General features: G+C 45.4%; 1 protein-coding gene across 8 annotated transcripts in view; it reads left to right on the forward strand.

The window, feature by feature from the left end:
- dmd (dystrophin) overlaps positions 1-15270 on the forward strand; it is a 2562635-nt gene that overhangs the window by 326873 nt on the left and 2220492 nt on the right. Inside the window, exon 1 of one of the 8 annotated variants that reach the window (XM_086007366.1) lies at positions 591-1117. The exons of the other annotated variants lie outside the window; for them this stretch is intronic. Coding sequence (XP_085863492.1) covers positions 1051-1117 — 67 coding nt within the window. The 5' untranslated portion in view covers positions 591-1050. Of the gene's footprint in view, positions 1-590; positions 1118-15270 lie in introns of those variants that run through there. 8 annotated transcript variants of the gene reach the window in all.

Raw genomic sequence — 15270 nt, forward strand, 5'->3', positions numbered from 1 at the left:
AGACACTCGCTGCAGAATACCCAGCTTCTGACCTGCTCTTGTAGCCACAGTATTTGTGGCTGGCCCAGTTAAGTTCCTGGTCAATAGTGACCCCCAGGATGTTGATGGTGGGGGATTCGGCGATGGTAATGCCGCTGAATATCAAGGGGCAGTGGTTAGACTCTTGCTTGTTGGAGATAGTCATTGCCTGGCACTTGTGTGTCGCGAATGTTACCTGCTACTTATCAGCCCAAGCCTGAAGGTCGTCCAGATCTTGTTGCATGCAGGCAGGGACTGCTTCATTATCTGAGGAGTTGTGAATGGCACTGAACACTGTGCAGTCATCAGCAGACATCCCCATTTCTGACCTTATGATGGAGGGAAGGTCATTGATGAAGCAGCTGAAGATGGTTGGGCCTAAGACACTACACCCTCTTTCAGTTTCTTTTAAATAAGGAAAAGATGTCTGTCTCAATAATTAAGAATTTATTTTCAATTGCGAATGATACATTTGTTGTAGAATATGTAATAAAGATTAAATCTGCACAATGCGAAAAACTCTTCTTTCTAAAAAGTATAAATATGATGTAAAGAGTGAACAACAGCCTCAGACAGTGTGGGATCACTTGTAGCTGGAATGCTTGTTATAATGATATAGAGTTTCTCTATAGGAGAGTACATTAACTGTTGCTAAAACTACAGGGTGCAGCTGCCCTATGCTGTTTGAAGCTATTATTTAGGCTACTACAAGAGCAGATCCTTATATGTACTGTCCATAGGAAGTTGTAAAGCGGGTAGCTATACTTTTGGGCAGGGAGTTTGTTGCTTCTGCGCATGGTCTGGAATTCGAAACATCTTGGGGCCTCAACAGTGTCGATATCCGTGACTGCTGGAAAGCCCGATCATTGCTCTCCTGCAGAGGTCTTCTTTCAAGGACAGTTAACTTTTTTGATATATGTATATAAGCTGAGGGAACGGTAGTGGACTGCTCGTGTTTGGATTATAAACAGTGAAAAGACAATAGTTCAAAAGAAATACACAGTACTAATTTTGGAGTTGTTTGTAAACTTGATGGCATTTGTGTCTTGTAAACTACAATCGTCGGCAATGTTTTGGTGTGAAGAACCTGAAGACGACTGTAAGTTTAAACCACTGTATAGACATTTATCCTGACTGCATATTCTCTTGCTTCAACTGTGATTTTTCACACTTGCATGTTAATGAAAATAGCAACATTTTAATGAGGAATTTGTTGCTGTAAACTGTGGTTGTACTTTGCTTCCCTTAGAGCGTTACATTAAATTAGAACATTGTTAAATGACTGAATCATAAGTAAGCTGAGGTTTCTGCATTTCTGAGTGTGTAATAGTTATGTAATGTCGATTCAGCTAGTGCTAATTAAGTGTTTAGAGAATGATTGTTGCTTAACCTCTTTAGTTAATTAGCAAAGTTGGCATCATTAAAAATGCAGGAGTTCCTAATTTCTAGAGATTCTACAGTAAATTCCAGAGTGTTGGAAACATAAACCTGTGTTGCAGATGTGCTGCTTTTTGGATTTCACTGAACAAAATTGAGAGGCATTTGGTTTAGACTTTTCAGAGGCATAAAAGCAGATTTAACAGAGCTTCAGACTAGCTCGAGTCCTTTTCTGATAAAGCTGCCGCCATGTCAACATGTAAGCCAAATGTTGCAAAGATTTTTGAACTGGTTGACACAGAGGAGGTATGGTTCCGTGTTGATTTAAAGGGGCTGTGTTGTCAGGGACCTGTGAAACACATTACTGTACCCTCTTTGTGTGCCAAGTACTTGCGAAGTGACTCAGTAACATCATAGAAACATAGAATTTACAGCACTGAAGGAGGACATTTGGCCCATCATGCCTGTGCTATATACCTCCACCCATAACATTGGTTTGCAGAAGTGAATGCTGCATTTTCTGCTGGGGCCAACAGACTAGTTTTACAAAAGCAAAATACTGTGAATGCTGGAAATCTGAAATAAAAACAGAAAATGCTGGAAATACTCATCAGGTCAGGCAGCATCTGTGGAGAGAGAAACAGAGTTAACGTTTCGGGTCAATGACCCTTCGTCAGAACTAGAATTTTAACTGAGTTTCACGGCAGTTTCTTCTTGGCTGCTCCAGGGTTTAAAGAACTCTCCAGTACAGAGACACTGTCCTGGTGAGTGTGGGTATTATGCCTACTTGCAGAAATGTTTCCTTTTTCACATTGTGATTAATTTAGAATTGCCTGTAAATATACATTGAGCCTAAAGAATATTTCAGTATCATATTTTTGGATATTAACTTGCTGCAGTGGAGACTAGGGCGTCCCTCATAACTGCTTACCTTCCATGCGACCTACAAACAGATGTCACCTTCAGCAAGTAAACTCCAGAGTTTGGCAGATGTCACAGGATCATAATGGCACATAAAAAAACATTTATAGGCTCTGCACTAATATACAGATAGCTTTTGTCTGTCGCACTCCGGCATCACACTGTAATTCATACTTTTAATTGGCTGAAATAATGTCTTCATAAAGTAGCAACAACTAATGACTGAATAGGTAGGCAAAGTTATCAATTATAAGTGGGCAAAGTGCACATAAACTTGCATTTGAAACTCTGCTAAGGATGTATGAAAACAACCAAGCAACAAAGAGTTGTCAGCAAAAGCTACCAATTAAAAAGAAAAAGGCAAACCAATTAAATTGCTCCAAATATTTTGTTGAACATCCTTTTAGCTGCTCTCTCGGACTTCATTAAACTGAGAAACTTGTTATTGGAACTAACATTTATAACATAGATATTAGAAAATGATAAACTTATCTACAGAAAACATTTACTGCCAGTGAGACAAAGCCAACTACAGTCGCTGCTTTTGCATCAGTTTTAAACCGGCGTTCTGAGCGCGTGGCACATTTTAAAGAGGTTTGAAATGGTGTGACGTTTCAAGTCCCTCTATGGCCTTGTCCCTCCCTACCTAAACAATCTCCTCTAGCCATTTGTCCCTGTGCATATCCTGTGTTTCTCTAACACTGTCCACTCATTGTTCATCTATTCTTCTGCTCCGTCATTGGCAGCCGCTCCTTCAGTTAATATGCCCCCACCCCCAGAACATTTACCTCCTGTGTCTCTACCTAGCAACCTCCCTCATTGCCTTCAAAAACTTCCTTCAGACCCTTCTTTGTGATTTTCCTTTGCTCTCAGCTGCTCACTGTCCTCTTGCTATCCACCATATTGTAATGTGCTCTGAGACATCTATCTGCACATAATGAGCGCTATATAAATGCAAGTTGTTGTACGTGGTCCATCAAGCCCACCCCATTCAGACATAAAGCCACAAACGCCATTTACTCACCCCTTAGTCACCATGGGGTATAACTTCATCGGTGTAATGCGTGCCTGAACCGGGAGAACCAAGGCCAGCTCAAAATTGGGCCATGGGCATCATTAATGTTAATTGGACGAGCTGCCAGCACCAGTATTAGTAAAACCCTTACCTTTTGGTGGTGCCCGCCCTGTGACTACTCCAGACTCCCAAGAGGAGCTGGCTCAGCTCTTTGATATTGAATTTAGCAGAGAGGGCCTGAAACAGGCTTGAGGCCCCTCATTTACATATGTAAGGAATGTAACATCAGTTTTAGGTGGCTGCCAGAGACCCAATATCATCAGGCGTCTTTTGTGTCCTCCGAAATTGGCCCTCATTACCTCTGTTTTACACCCGTAAAATGGGAATAAGGGGGTCCAATTTCTACCCTGTAATCTCTTGTGTGAGGCAAGAGAACCTGACTCTAACTTAGAAAAAAAAATTAATGAATGAAGGGCAGTTTTCTGTCTTTGCGCTCGCGACTGGGAGCCTTGCCCACTGGGAGTGCATATCGGAAAATTTCACGCACGTTTTTGCATGTATTAGTTTAAATAGGTGGATTGTGCAGCTGAATTTCTATGATACAGGTCCGAGGGCCGAGGCTCCCTGCTGAGAGTGCTAACTTGGAAAATAACCTCTAATTGCCTCAGCATGAAACCTCCCCTATGAAATCTTTTCTGTTTAATTATTCTAACACTGGGACAATGCAGTGCTTTTAAATTGAAACTTCTTTGATAATAAATATCTTGCTGACTGGGAAGTGTACATTTGTAGATGTTTGGTGGGGACCGATCTGGCTCATTTGCGATTTCCCCCATGGTTGACTCACTAGCTAGGTTCACGCATGAAAAATGGCCACTTGGGTGAGGGAGCAGAGGACTTGAGTCAACACTCTCCAGAAAGGTGGTGAGTAAACTGGAGGGGAGGGGAGAGGGGGGAGGGTGGGGGCATTGGTGGTGGTGGTGGTGGGGTGGGGGAGAAAGCATATGCTTTATAAAACACTGGTCCGGCCTCAACTGGAGTATTGCGTCCAATTCTGGGCAGCACACTTTAGGAAGGATGTGAAGGCCTTAGAGGGAGTGCAGAAAATATTTACAAGTATGATTCCAGGGATGAGGGACTGCAGTTACATGGAGAGGCTGGGGTTGTTCTCCTTGGAGCAGAGATGGTTGAGAGGAGATTTGATAGAGGTGTTCAAAATCATGAGGGGTCTAGACAGAGTAGATAGAGTGAAACTGTTCCCATTGGCAGAAGGGTGGAGAACCAGAGGACACAGATTTAAGGTGATTAGCAGAAGAACCAAAGGAGAATTTTTTCTATGCAGTGCGTGGTTAGGATCTGGAATGCAATGCCTGAAAGGGTGGTGGAGACAGATTCAATCGTGGCTTTCAAAAGGGAATTGGATAAGTACCTGAAGGAAAAATATTTGCAGGGCTACGGGGAAAGGGCGAGTGAGTGGGACTAGCTTAAGTGCTCTTGCAGAGAGCCGGCACAGGCTCGACTGGTCGAATGGCCTCCATCTGTGCTCTAACCATTCTATGATTCTATGTTGCACATAGTTAAAAGTAGAGGGAGGAGGGAAAGTTCAAATGAAACATTTATATTAAAAAGTAGTTTTATATCAAGGTCGTGTTGACTCCTGAAAAGGATAAAAAAGCTCTGAAGAATTTCAGGGTAATGAAAGTACGCCTCTTTCCCTTCTCTTTATAATTGGGTTGAAGGAGTTTTACTGGAGGCGTTTTGCTCTTTGTAATATTGTGGGTTGGCATCTTGAGTTTGTGCCAAGGCGATAGGCAGAATAATAGTGGCACTGATTTGTTTGGAATTCTGTCTTGTTCAGAAAGCAGATAAAGCACTGCGCCAGAGAGTTCTTTCTCATGAGGTAATACTGTATTCTTTTGAGACTTGCTCTGTTATCCAGCAGCTGCTTCATAGTGGGGCACACTGGTGAAGGTCATGGGTTGCAGTATGGGAATCTCAAATCTTTGCTTGGTCCCATCCAAGGACTAACTTTCATGAGAACAGATGTGTATGAAACTTAGTAGTTTGTGGTTGAAGTGCTTGAAAAAAACTGCTTAGAGCAAGTGTGTCAGCAAGATTTTCCTTCAGCTTTATTTTCAGCAGCACCTTATTAGTTGACTTAATTAACTAAACAAAACCAAGTCTGTGCTAAAATGTTATTAAGGGAACCTTCGTTCTTAAGCAAAATGTTATTGCTCAAGGCTACTAAAGTAACAATTCCCAGACCACTCGATTTGCTTTCCTGTCTCCCACTCTTCCTTAGCTTACAGTCTCTAATGATGCAGTCAATGTAAAATGTGATTAGGCTCACTGCCATATCTGACACAGCACCGGATCCAGGTTGGCGTTGGCTAATATCACCCACAGTAAATTTGAAGGTGTTCTGTCCTAATTACTTTTATTTTATTTTTTTAATTGTCATTTCCTCACTGTTTTATTTCAGTATGCCTCAACTCACTTCCTTGCTGGCAAAATGATGTGGCTCCTAGACCTCTGCCACTGCCCCCTTTGGCAAGTCACTGGAAGGTATAGGTATTGGCCTGGAATTTGCGGTGAGCGGTAAAGCGACATCGCTCGCCGCTGACCTCGAAGAAATCTGTCCACAAAGATCTAGTGATCTCTGTGGCATCTATTTCAGCTCTCCCGACTTTTGTTTGAATCTGGCACCAAATCAAGCATATCTCCACCGTCCAGCAACAGTAATGCCATCAAGCTGGCATAAGCAGCCAACCACATTGAGGAATTCTCACAGACAGCAAACCAGGAAGTAAAATGCACAGATTATAATTTACTTTTAATAAATTTTACAGAGAGCGAAATAAAGATTGGGGCCTACATGTAGGATTAAGGTAGAAGCTGAAATATCATAAACAAACTTTAAAAAAAATTACATTTAAAAACCTGTTGTGTCTCAAGGGGTTTTATACCCTTACCTATATAACAATTAAGAAGGACTCCAGGGCGGAGAGTTTAGTTAACGGCCATTTTATTTACAATGTGCTTCTTCACTCAATGCACTACATTTCCCATAGTGCATTGCAAATCACCACTACGGTATCCCATGTGGGACAATTCTAATACACATTCAAAATACACAACATATTTCCTCCCCCTTAAAATAGAATGTCCACAAAGCAGAATATCTGAAAATGACTATAACTTTGGAAGAGAGGGTAGACTGCCTCTACACTCCACTAACCCTGGGGATTATTCTGCCCCATGCACACCGGTTAGCACTAACTGTAACTAAGGCGCCCTGGAGGCTGCCTTTCTCTTTGGGGGTAATGCCTAGTCTCAGGAGCAGGCTCTGGCTGGCTCTCCCGTGACCCTGCAGGCGTGGCTTCCTCCCTCGATGGCACAAGAGTGGATGGTGCCACCGTCTCGGGGTCGGACGACCAGTCCCTGCTGGAGCCCCCAGCAGGTCCTTGATCCTCTGTTTCTTGGGTTACCTGTGGCGACTGTCTTGGCAGTAACTGGTCTACATGCCGTCTCCATGTTCGGTTGTCTCCGGTGCGGACTCGGTATGAAACGGGGCCCGTCTTTTGAATGACCGTAGCCGGGACCCACCGCTCCGGGGTGGTGTAGTTATGCGCGAGGACTTTGCCCCCCACCATAAAGTGTCGTTCTTTGGACCTCTGAGCTTGTCTGCTGACTTGATCCTGCTGATTGGCGTGCACCACTGCTTCTGTGGACGTTGGCCTCAGCAGGTCAAGGCGTGTCCGTAGCTGCCTTCCCATGAGTAGGTAAGCAGGAGATGCTCCAGTCGTAGCATGAGGCGTGTTTCAGTATTTCAGCAAGAAAGCATTCAGGCGCTGCTTTAGAGGAGCATCACTTCTTGCCGCTTTCAACGCGCGTTTCAGCGTTCTGACAAATCTCTCCGCCAATCCATTCGTGGATGGATGATAAGGCGCGGAGAACGTGTGCTGGATTCCATTACTCTTGAGGAACTCCTACATCTCCTGGGATGTGAACTGTGTTCCATTGTCGGTTATGATCTGCTCCGGCAGACCAAATCGCCCGAACATCTCTCTGAGTCTCGATGGTTTTCTCCGCAGTGGTAGTGGACATTACTGCAACCTCAGGCCATTTGGAATGGGAGTCCACCGCGACCAGGAACATCGCTCCTTCCACTGGTCCCGTGAAGTCCAGATGGATCCGTTGCCACGGTGTCGCCGGCCATTCCCATGGATGCAGTGGCGCTGCTCTTGGCGTATCCCTGGTTGTCTTGCATGATGGGCATGATTTCGCTTCAACTTCAATTTCCTGATCCAGACCGGGCCACCAGAAGTAGCTTCGTGCCAGCCCCTTCATCCAGACAATACCACAATGTCCTGAGTGCAGCTCGTTGAGGACATGTTTCCGCAGCTTTGGTGGTATGATCACTCGCATGCCTCAAAGGAGGCATCCTGACGTGACTGACAACTCCTTTCCTCTTGACAGGTAAGGTAGGAGCTCAGGTGGTGCGTCTGACACCCGTGATCCGTCTCCTCGCATCACCCGATCCAGCATAGGGTCCACTCTGGTCTCTTTCTTGATCTGCCGGGCCATGACAGGGGCATTGTTCACCATGTCAAAGTAGAAAATCTTCTGCTCACAGCCTTCAGAGGGCACAGGCAGCGGAAGTCTTGACAATCCATCCGCATTGCCATGTGCTGCTGACCTCCGGTATTCGATGTTGTAATTGTGAGCACTTAACATCAGCGCCCAGCGCTGCATCCTGCACGCTGCCAGGGAGGGTATTCCTGTGTGTGGACCAAAGATTGATGTCAGAGGACAATGAGCCGTCAGCAAGGTGAATTTCCTTCCGAACAAGTAGTGATGGAACTTTTTGATTCCAAAGATGATGCTCAAAGCCTCTTTTTCGATCTGTGGGTATTTCACCTCCGCCTTGCTCAGGGACCTTGACGCGAATGCAATCGGCTTCTCCGCCTGAGGGAAAGATGTGGGACACGACCGCGCCGACGCCATAAGGCGACGCATCACAGGCCAGCTGAATCTGCAACGACGGGTCAAAGTGCGTCAACACTCTGGGGTCAGTCAAAGCTGCGTTGGCTTTCTTGAATGCAGCTTCGCACTCCTTCGTCCACGCCCAGGCCTTGCCCTGACACAGCAACTCATGTAATGGCTTCAACAGTGATGCCAGCTGTGGAATAAACTTTCCGTAATAGTTCAGGAGACCTAGGAATGACCGCAGCTGGCTGACATTTGTAGGTGCAGGAGCGTCGGCAATGGCTTTCACTTTCGATGGTGCTGTGTGCAGGCCGTCCGTGTCGATGACATGGCCTAAGTACTCCACTGATGGCTTGAAAAATTCGCATTTGTCCTTGCGAACGCGTAAGCCATATTCTTCAAGACTTCCCAGTGTCTTCGTCAGGTTCTGCAGATGCTCGTTGTCGTCCTTTCCTGTGACAAGGATATCGTCGAGATAACATTGTACCCCTGGAATGCTGCTTAAGATCTGGTCCATAGCCCGCTGAAACAATGCTGGTGCTGACGTTATACCAAAGGGTAGGCGGCAGTACCTGTAGAGGCCCTTGTGGGTGGTGATGGTGAGGTACTTCTGTGAGTCCTCTTCTATATGCATCTGCAAGTAGGCTTGGCATAGATCAATCTTGCTAAACTTCTGACCGCCTGCTAGTCCCGCGAAAAGATCTTCAATGGTGGGGAGGGGGTACTGTTCAGCTGAGAGCACAGGATTCACTGTTACTTTGAAATCTCCACATAAGCGAACCGCGCCGTCACTCTTCACCACTGGTACCACGGGCGTGGCCCACTCACTGTGCGAAACCGGCACCAGGACCCCTATCTTGACCAGGCGCTCCAGGCCAGCCTCCACCTTTGGTCTGACGGCCTTCAGGAATCGTGGCTGGCTGTCAGGCTTCACCTTGAGTTTGACCATAATCCCCTTCATACTCCCCAATTCTCCGTCAAAGACAGCCGCATGCTTTGTCAACACTGCCGCTAGCCCCGCCTCTTCGCCTGACACCGCATTCACTTTTTTCCAATCCAGATGAATTTTCTCCAACCATGGCCTGCCCATCAGGGATGGATAGTCACCCTTGACCACGTAAACTGGCAGCATCATGGTTTGTCTATTAAGCTCCACCTTGACCTCCGTCATACCCAGCATTGGGACTGTTTCCCCAGTGTAGGTCTTTAAGATGAGCTTGGCCGGCGTCAGTGATAGGTGGTTCAGTTTTTCTTTGAATAGCTTCTCTGAAATCAAGGAGACAGAGGCCCCCGTATCCAGCTCCATTTTGACCAGTGTTCCCTCTAGTAGTGGAGTGACTCCATAGCCTGATGAGCCTCCATTCACCGTTAACACATGGAGATTCAGCTCCCCATCAGAGTTTGTGTCACTGTCTTCCTGTTCTTGTGCCACTGTCTTCCTGTTCTTGTTTCACCATGTGTAGGTTTTTCTTTTTAGAACGCCAGTTGGATGTGTTTCCTTGTTTGTTTTTGTGTGTCTCTGTGTAGGATTGTTTGCTTTGCCCTTTATACACACACATTCAATGTGTCCTTTCTTTTCACATTTCCGACAGGTCAGGTCTTTACACCAGCAGTCAGATGGCTGATGACCTGACCTTCCACATCTGTAACACTCTCTGGCGCCCCTTGCATGCTTATCCGGTGTAGCTGCTACTCTGTGCACTCTTGTTGCAGCCCCCAACAGCTGTGCATCTTTAGCTGCTAACTCCATAGACACAGCGAGCTCCACTGCTGATTTAAGCGTCAGTTTGTCAGTCATGAGCAAGCGCTTCTGTGTTGCTTCACATCTTAATCCACACACAAACCTATCACGGACAGTGTCATTTAGAGTTTCACCAAACTCACAATGCTCAGATAGCTTCTTTAGCACTGCAACATATTCGGCTATGGACTCACCCTCCCCTTGGTTTCGTTTGTGAAACCTGAACCTCTCGGCAATCAGCAGCGGCTTGGGTGCGAAATGTGTTTCCAAAACTTCCACAATCTGATCATATGTCTTAGCGCCGGGCTTATCCGGGTGCATCAAACTCCGTAACAAGCCAAATGTTTTTGCTCCGATCACACTGCGGAACGTCGCCACTTTCACGTCATCTTTAATGCCATTTGCAGTCACGAAAAATCCGAAACGCTCTGTATAAGCACTCCATTGCTCTGCCGTTTCATCAAATGGTCCAAACGCATAGCCATTTTGTTTTCTTTTTTTTTCTTTACAGTCCTTTTCCTCCACTTTTTTATTTTATTTTTACAGTCTTTTTCCTCCACTTCGTTTCACTGTATCGTTACTCTCCCCCTTATTTGTGTAACACACGAACCGCCACCTTTACGAGGCGATTGCATCAGCACTAAACTGCGGGCGCGCCATTAGGAAAAGACAGGACTTCTTACTTTAAACATCGCCGATTCCAGTGCAAAGTGATGCGCAAGTCCGTCGTCCTCATCGCCAGTTTTGTTGTGTCTCAAGGGGTTTTATACCCTTACCTATATAACAATTAAGAAGGACTCCGGGGTGGAGAGTTTAGTTAACGGCCATTTTATTTACAATGTGCTTCTTCACTCAATGCACTACATTTCCCATAGTGCATTGCAAATCACCACTACGGTATCCCATGTGGGACAATTCTAATACACATTCAAAATACACAACAAAACCTGTAATTCTTAATCATATTAATTGAAAAATTTGACATTCCACAAATATAAGATTCGTTTTTTAGAATCGGAACGGTTGTTCAGCAGTCAGTACACCATTAAAAACCCAGTTACACCTCTTTCAACAAGGCTTAACATTTTAGTTTTTTTTTAACAGCGATATTCCATCATAAAAGGGGAAGTTTTCCTCAGTTCAAGTGATTTTAATTGATTGCTGGCTATGGGGAGTTCCACAGCGCAACCTGTGGCGGAGCAGGGAATGAGTGACTGCAACTTCAGGATTTCCACGTTTATCTGTGCATGTGCTAAATCCTGAAGTTGCGTCAGTTTCAGAGGGTTAATGACGGCGAACGCTGAGAGTTTCACTGTTATTTCCACCGCAAAATTTGGGCCATTGTTTGGGAAGAATGTCCCTGCCCAGTTTCCACTGCCTCCATAAGAATAAAGCACAGTGTCTGCCTGGCATGAATCATCAACAGCTGAGCAGAATAAGGGATAAACCCATTAGTTGCCCTTCTGCGATCAGCATTCCTGGCTCTTCACTTTAACTGCTGTTCTCTCTTCCCCTCCCTTTTCGTTTTGTTTAGTCCAATAATACTTCGTCCTTATCTATCAGTTTCCAATTCTGATGACGGGTTCGTATCCAAAGCATAACCTTTTCTCTTTTTCAGATGCCTATAAGCCAACATTTTCTGTTTCTAGTTCCGAGCCCTCCATGGCATTGGCTTGAGTGCTGGCATTCCAACAATCGAAGTCAATGCTCCACTACATTTTATTATATTTGTAAAAAATCTAAAATCAGTGATTTTTATCATGTGGTGGGGGGGGTATGAGGTGGGGGAGGTGTTGAGTAGCATTTAGGTTGAATAAACTTTTTAATTAAAATTAAACTATTTTGTTCCATTGATTTGATTTTTTTGTATATAACAATTGAGAATATCTTAATTATTTTGATAATCATGCATACTTCTGCCATTAGTTTCAGAAGGTTATTATGCTTCGATTTTGTTAGAAGAATCATCAATATTATAACAACTACCAACAAAAGGCTAAATTAAAAACCTCGACTGAACTTTTTCTTAACAGTAATTTTGGAATAGCACTCCAATGCTCTGTCAGAGTCACCACTTGTGAAGTGGGCAGGCTGAGAAAACCCTACCTGTGTGCAGCCTAACCCTATTCTTCAGACAAGTGAATGACATGGCACTCTTACATCTGATAGAGAGGTAGGGCCGGTTGGCTTAGGGATATGCAAGGACTATAGAATGTTGGCAGTGTTCGACAAGGGAACTACAGTATTTCCTGTTCAGAAGACTAAGCTGTAAAGGGTCAATAATTACCAGGGCATGGCAAACTCTTAGAATTTGGAGGAGTGCCAGGGATTTTTCCTCCTTCCAGGGAACAAATATATATATCCGTATACATCAGTCATGCCAGGTGTGGAGTATGAAACATGGGGGGGTAGTTCTAACCCCCAAAAATGGGTTGGTTTGGTTCGGGTGGGAGGTTAAAAAGCTAGAAATTTGAAACCGGAACCCAACCTGCCTCATTTCCGAGGCGGGGCGAGGGGCGGGTGACTAATCCGCTCGCAGGAGGCGGGTTGGTCATTCAAAGCTTTAAAGGAGGCTGCGTGCCTTCATTTTATCAGAGGTTCCATTTTTAACCACTGTCGACTGGATTTCCCTGCCCTCTGGAAACGCGGCAGGTGAAAGGAGTCGAGAAGGGCTGAATCCATGAGGTAAGTGCCTTTACAACACTGCTTGGGGGCCTGCACCCACCCCCGCGATCTGTCTAATCTCCCTATATCTGTCTAATCGCACCCCCCCCCTCCACTGCCAGTGATTGGAACACCCCACCACCATCTACTTCCACCCCGTGATCGTAACGACTCTCCCCGATCACCACCCACCTCCCTCCCCCCAGTGATTTCTCTCCCCCTCCGCCCCCCCAGTAGACCTATCAGCTCTCAGCTCGGCTGTGGCCTTGTGCTGTAGGCTTTCCCGCCCGCCCGGCATCCAGTCTATCAATCAGGCTAGCTGTCGGGTGGGAAACCTACAGAAAAATAAGAAGTACTTCCAGATTTCCTATCCATAACTCTGCCCCCGCACTGAACGTGCCCCTAAGATAAGATTGGGGCCATGGTAGCTGACAGACAAATTATCTCAGGTTTGAAAACTAGCCAATAAAGACACAAAGGGAGGATGTATTTGGAAAATGTTGTGCAAAGAGAATGCTGTTATGTCTGGGAGGTAGGGGTGGAGAGGGAACAGAGTGACTAATACTGCAGCATTGAGCGTTCTGTGTGCAGTAACAGTGGAGGAGACAAAATCGCAGGCAGATGCACAAATTTCATGGCATTTTCCACTGTCCAGGAATTCAAAGTGGATACCCCATTATTAATCCTTTATTGTTTTAGCATTCAGCACAAGAAACCATTTAATTGCATAACTCGGTCACTCCTTGACTCATAAGTTGTGTCTCATAAGCAACCAGTGTCATGGAAGCTGCACTGAATTTGACATAACTCCAAAGTCATATTTTAGAAATGGTTGTGGCTGATGTAGTTATTTTCGAGCCCTCTATAATATGTTGCATTAAAAGTGAAAACTAAACCAAGAAGTATTATAGGCTATTACTCAGTGGCTGAGCTGTGATGCTCTTTCTCCCTTGTAGACCACTTTATCGTGTGCATAAACAGTAGAAGAGATGACATGATTTGTGATACAATTACTCCAGCATGCCACCAGAGTCATTTGCAATGGCAATTTTTTTTTTATAGTTCTAATTAAATTTTTTAAGATGTTTGCACTGGAGCAGGTGATGTATGTCTGCTGCAGCTCAGATTTGCTGGAGTGATTGACAATAGAGGGATAGTTGGGCTGCAGTTCTCAGCTATTGGCTGTGCGATAGGGTTGCCAACTCTGGTTGGACATATTCCTGGAGGTGTCATCATGTGACCAACTGCCCCACCCCCCGACTCCTGCCATTGGTCAACCAAGACCCCTGTACTTGCAGCGCACCGCCTTCCCACGCCAGTTGGAAAGCGAATAGACTCTTTATTACCCGATTGGCTGATTCTTGACTGTCAATCAAACAAGGGTAAAAGATCACTTTAGATCACTGGGGTGCAGTACAATGAAGGAAGCAGATAACAGCTTGTTCTTACTGGAAATGTAGTTCTGGACCATTAATTCTGATCACACTCACTCCTGAAATGGGGTATCATCTTGGGAGAATTTTCAAGGAGACTCAATTCCTCGCACAGTTGGGTTGCCCCATGCTTTTTTCCCCCATGTCTGATGTTTTTATAATTAGAATCATAGAAACTTACTGCACAGAAGGAGGCCATTCAGCCCGTCGTGCCTGTGCTGGCTCTTTGTAAGAGCAGTCGTGCCCAGTCCCACACCCCCGCTTTTTGTTTGTGACCCAGTATAGGGTTAAACAAAAGTGTTCAATGAAAACTTAGTGTTCAAAGAAATTTAAAAACCCACATATTTGAATGTCCCTATGATTTTTCTCCTGGGTTGCTTGCAGCAGTGTCCTGGAGATTAATCTTCACCACCTGGAGACTCCAGGGCAATCCTGGAGGGTTGGCAACCCAACTGTGTGAGGAATTGAGTCTCCTTGAAAATTCTTCCAAGATGATACCCCATTTCAGGAGTGAGTGTGATCAGACTTAATGGTCCAGAACTACATTTCCAGCAAGAACAAGCTGTTATCTGCTTCCTTCATTGTACTGCACCCCAGTGATCTAAAGTGACCTTTTACCCTTCTGTGCTGAAGCTCTCACTATTCTTCTCTTCTTAGGCAGTCCCTCAGAACCGAGGATGACTTGCTTCCACACTAAAAATGAGTTCTTAGGTGACTGATGAGTCCAATGCGGGACCTACAGTCTCTGTCACAGGTGGGGCAGATGGTGGTTGAAAGGGCGGGTGGGTGGGGTGCTTGGGTTGACGTGCGCTCCTTCCGCTTTTTGCGCTTGGCTTCCACTTGCTCCCGGGGAAGAGACTCGAGGTGTTCGGCGCCTTCCCGGATGATTCTCCTCCACTTTGTGTAGTCTTGGGCCAGGGATTCCTAGCTGTCAGTGGGGATGTTGCACTTTTTCAAGGAGGCTTTGAGGGTGTCCTTGAAGCGTTTCCTCTGCCCACCTGGGGCTCTCTTGCCGTGTCGGAGCTCCGAGTAGGGCGCTTGTTTTGGGAGTCTCGTATTGGGCATGTGGACGATGTGGCCGTCCATCGGAGCTGATCGAGCATGGTCAAAGC

This window comes from Somniosus microcephalus, chromosome 14 (genome assembly GCF_052327205.1).
Source record: "Somniosus microcephalus isolate GS21.2 chromosome 14, FLI_Smic_1.0, whole genome shotgun sequence".
NCBI lineage: Eukaryota > Metazoa > Chordata > Chondrichthyes > Squaliformes > Somniosidae > Somniosus > Somniosus microcephalus.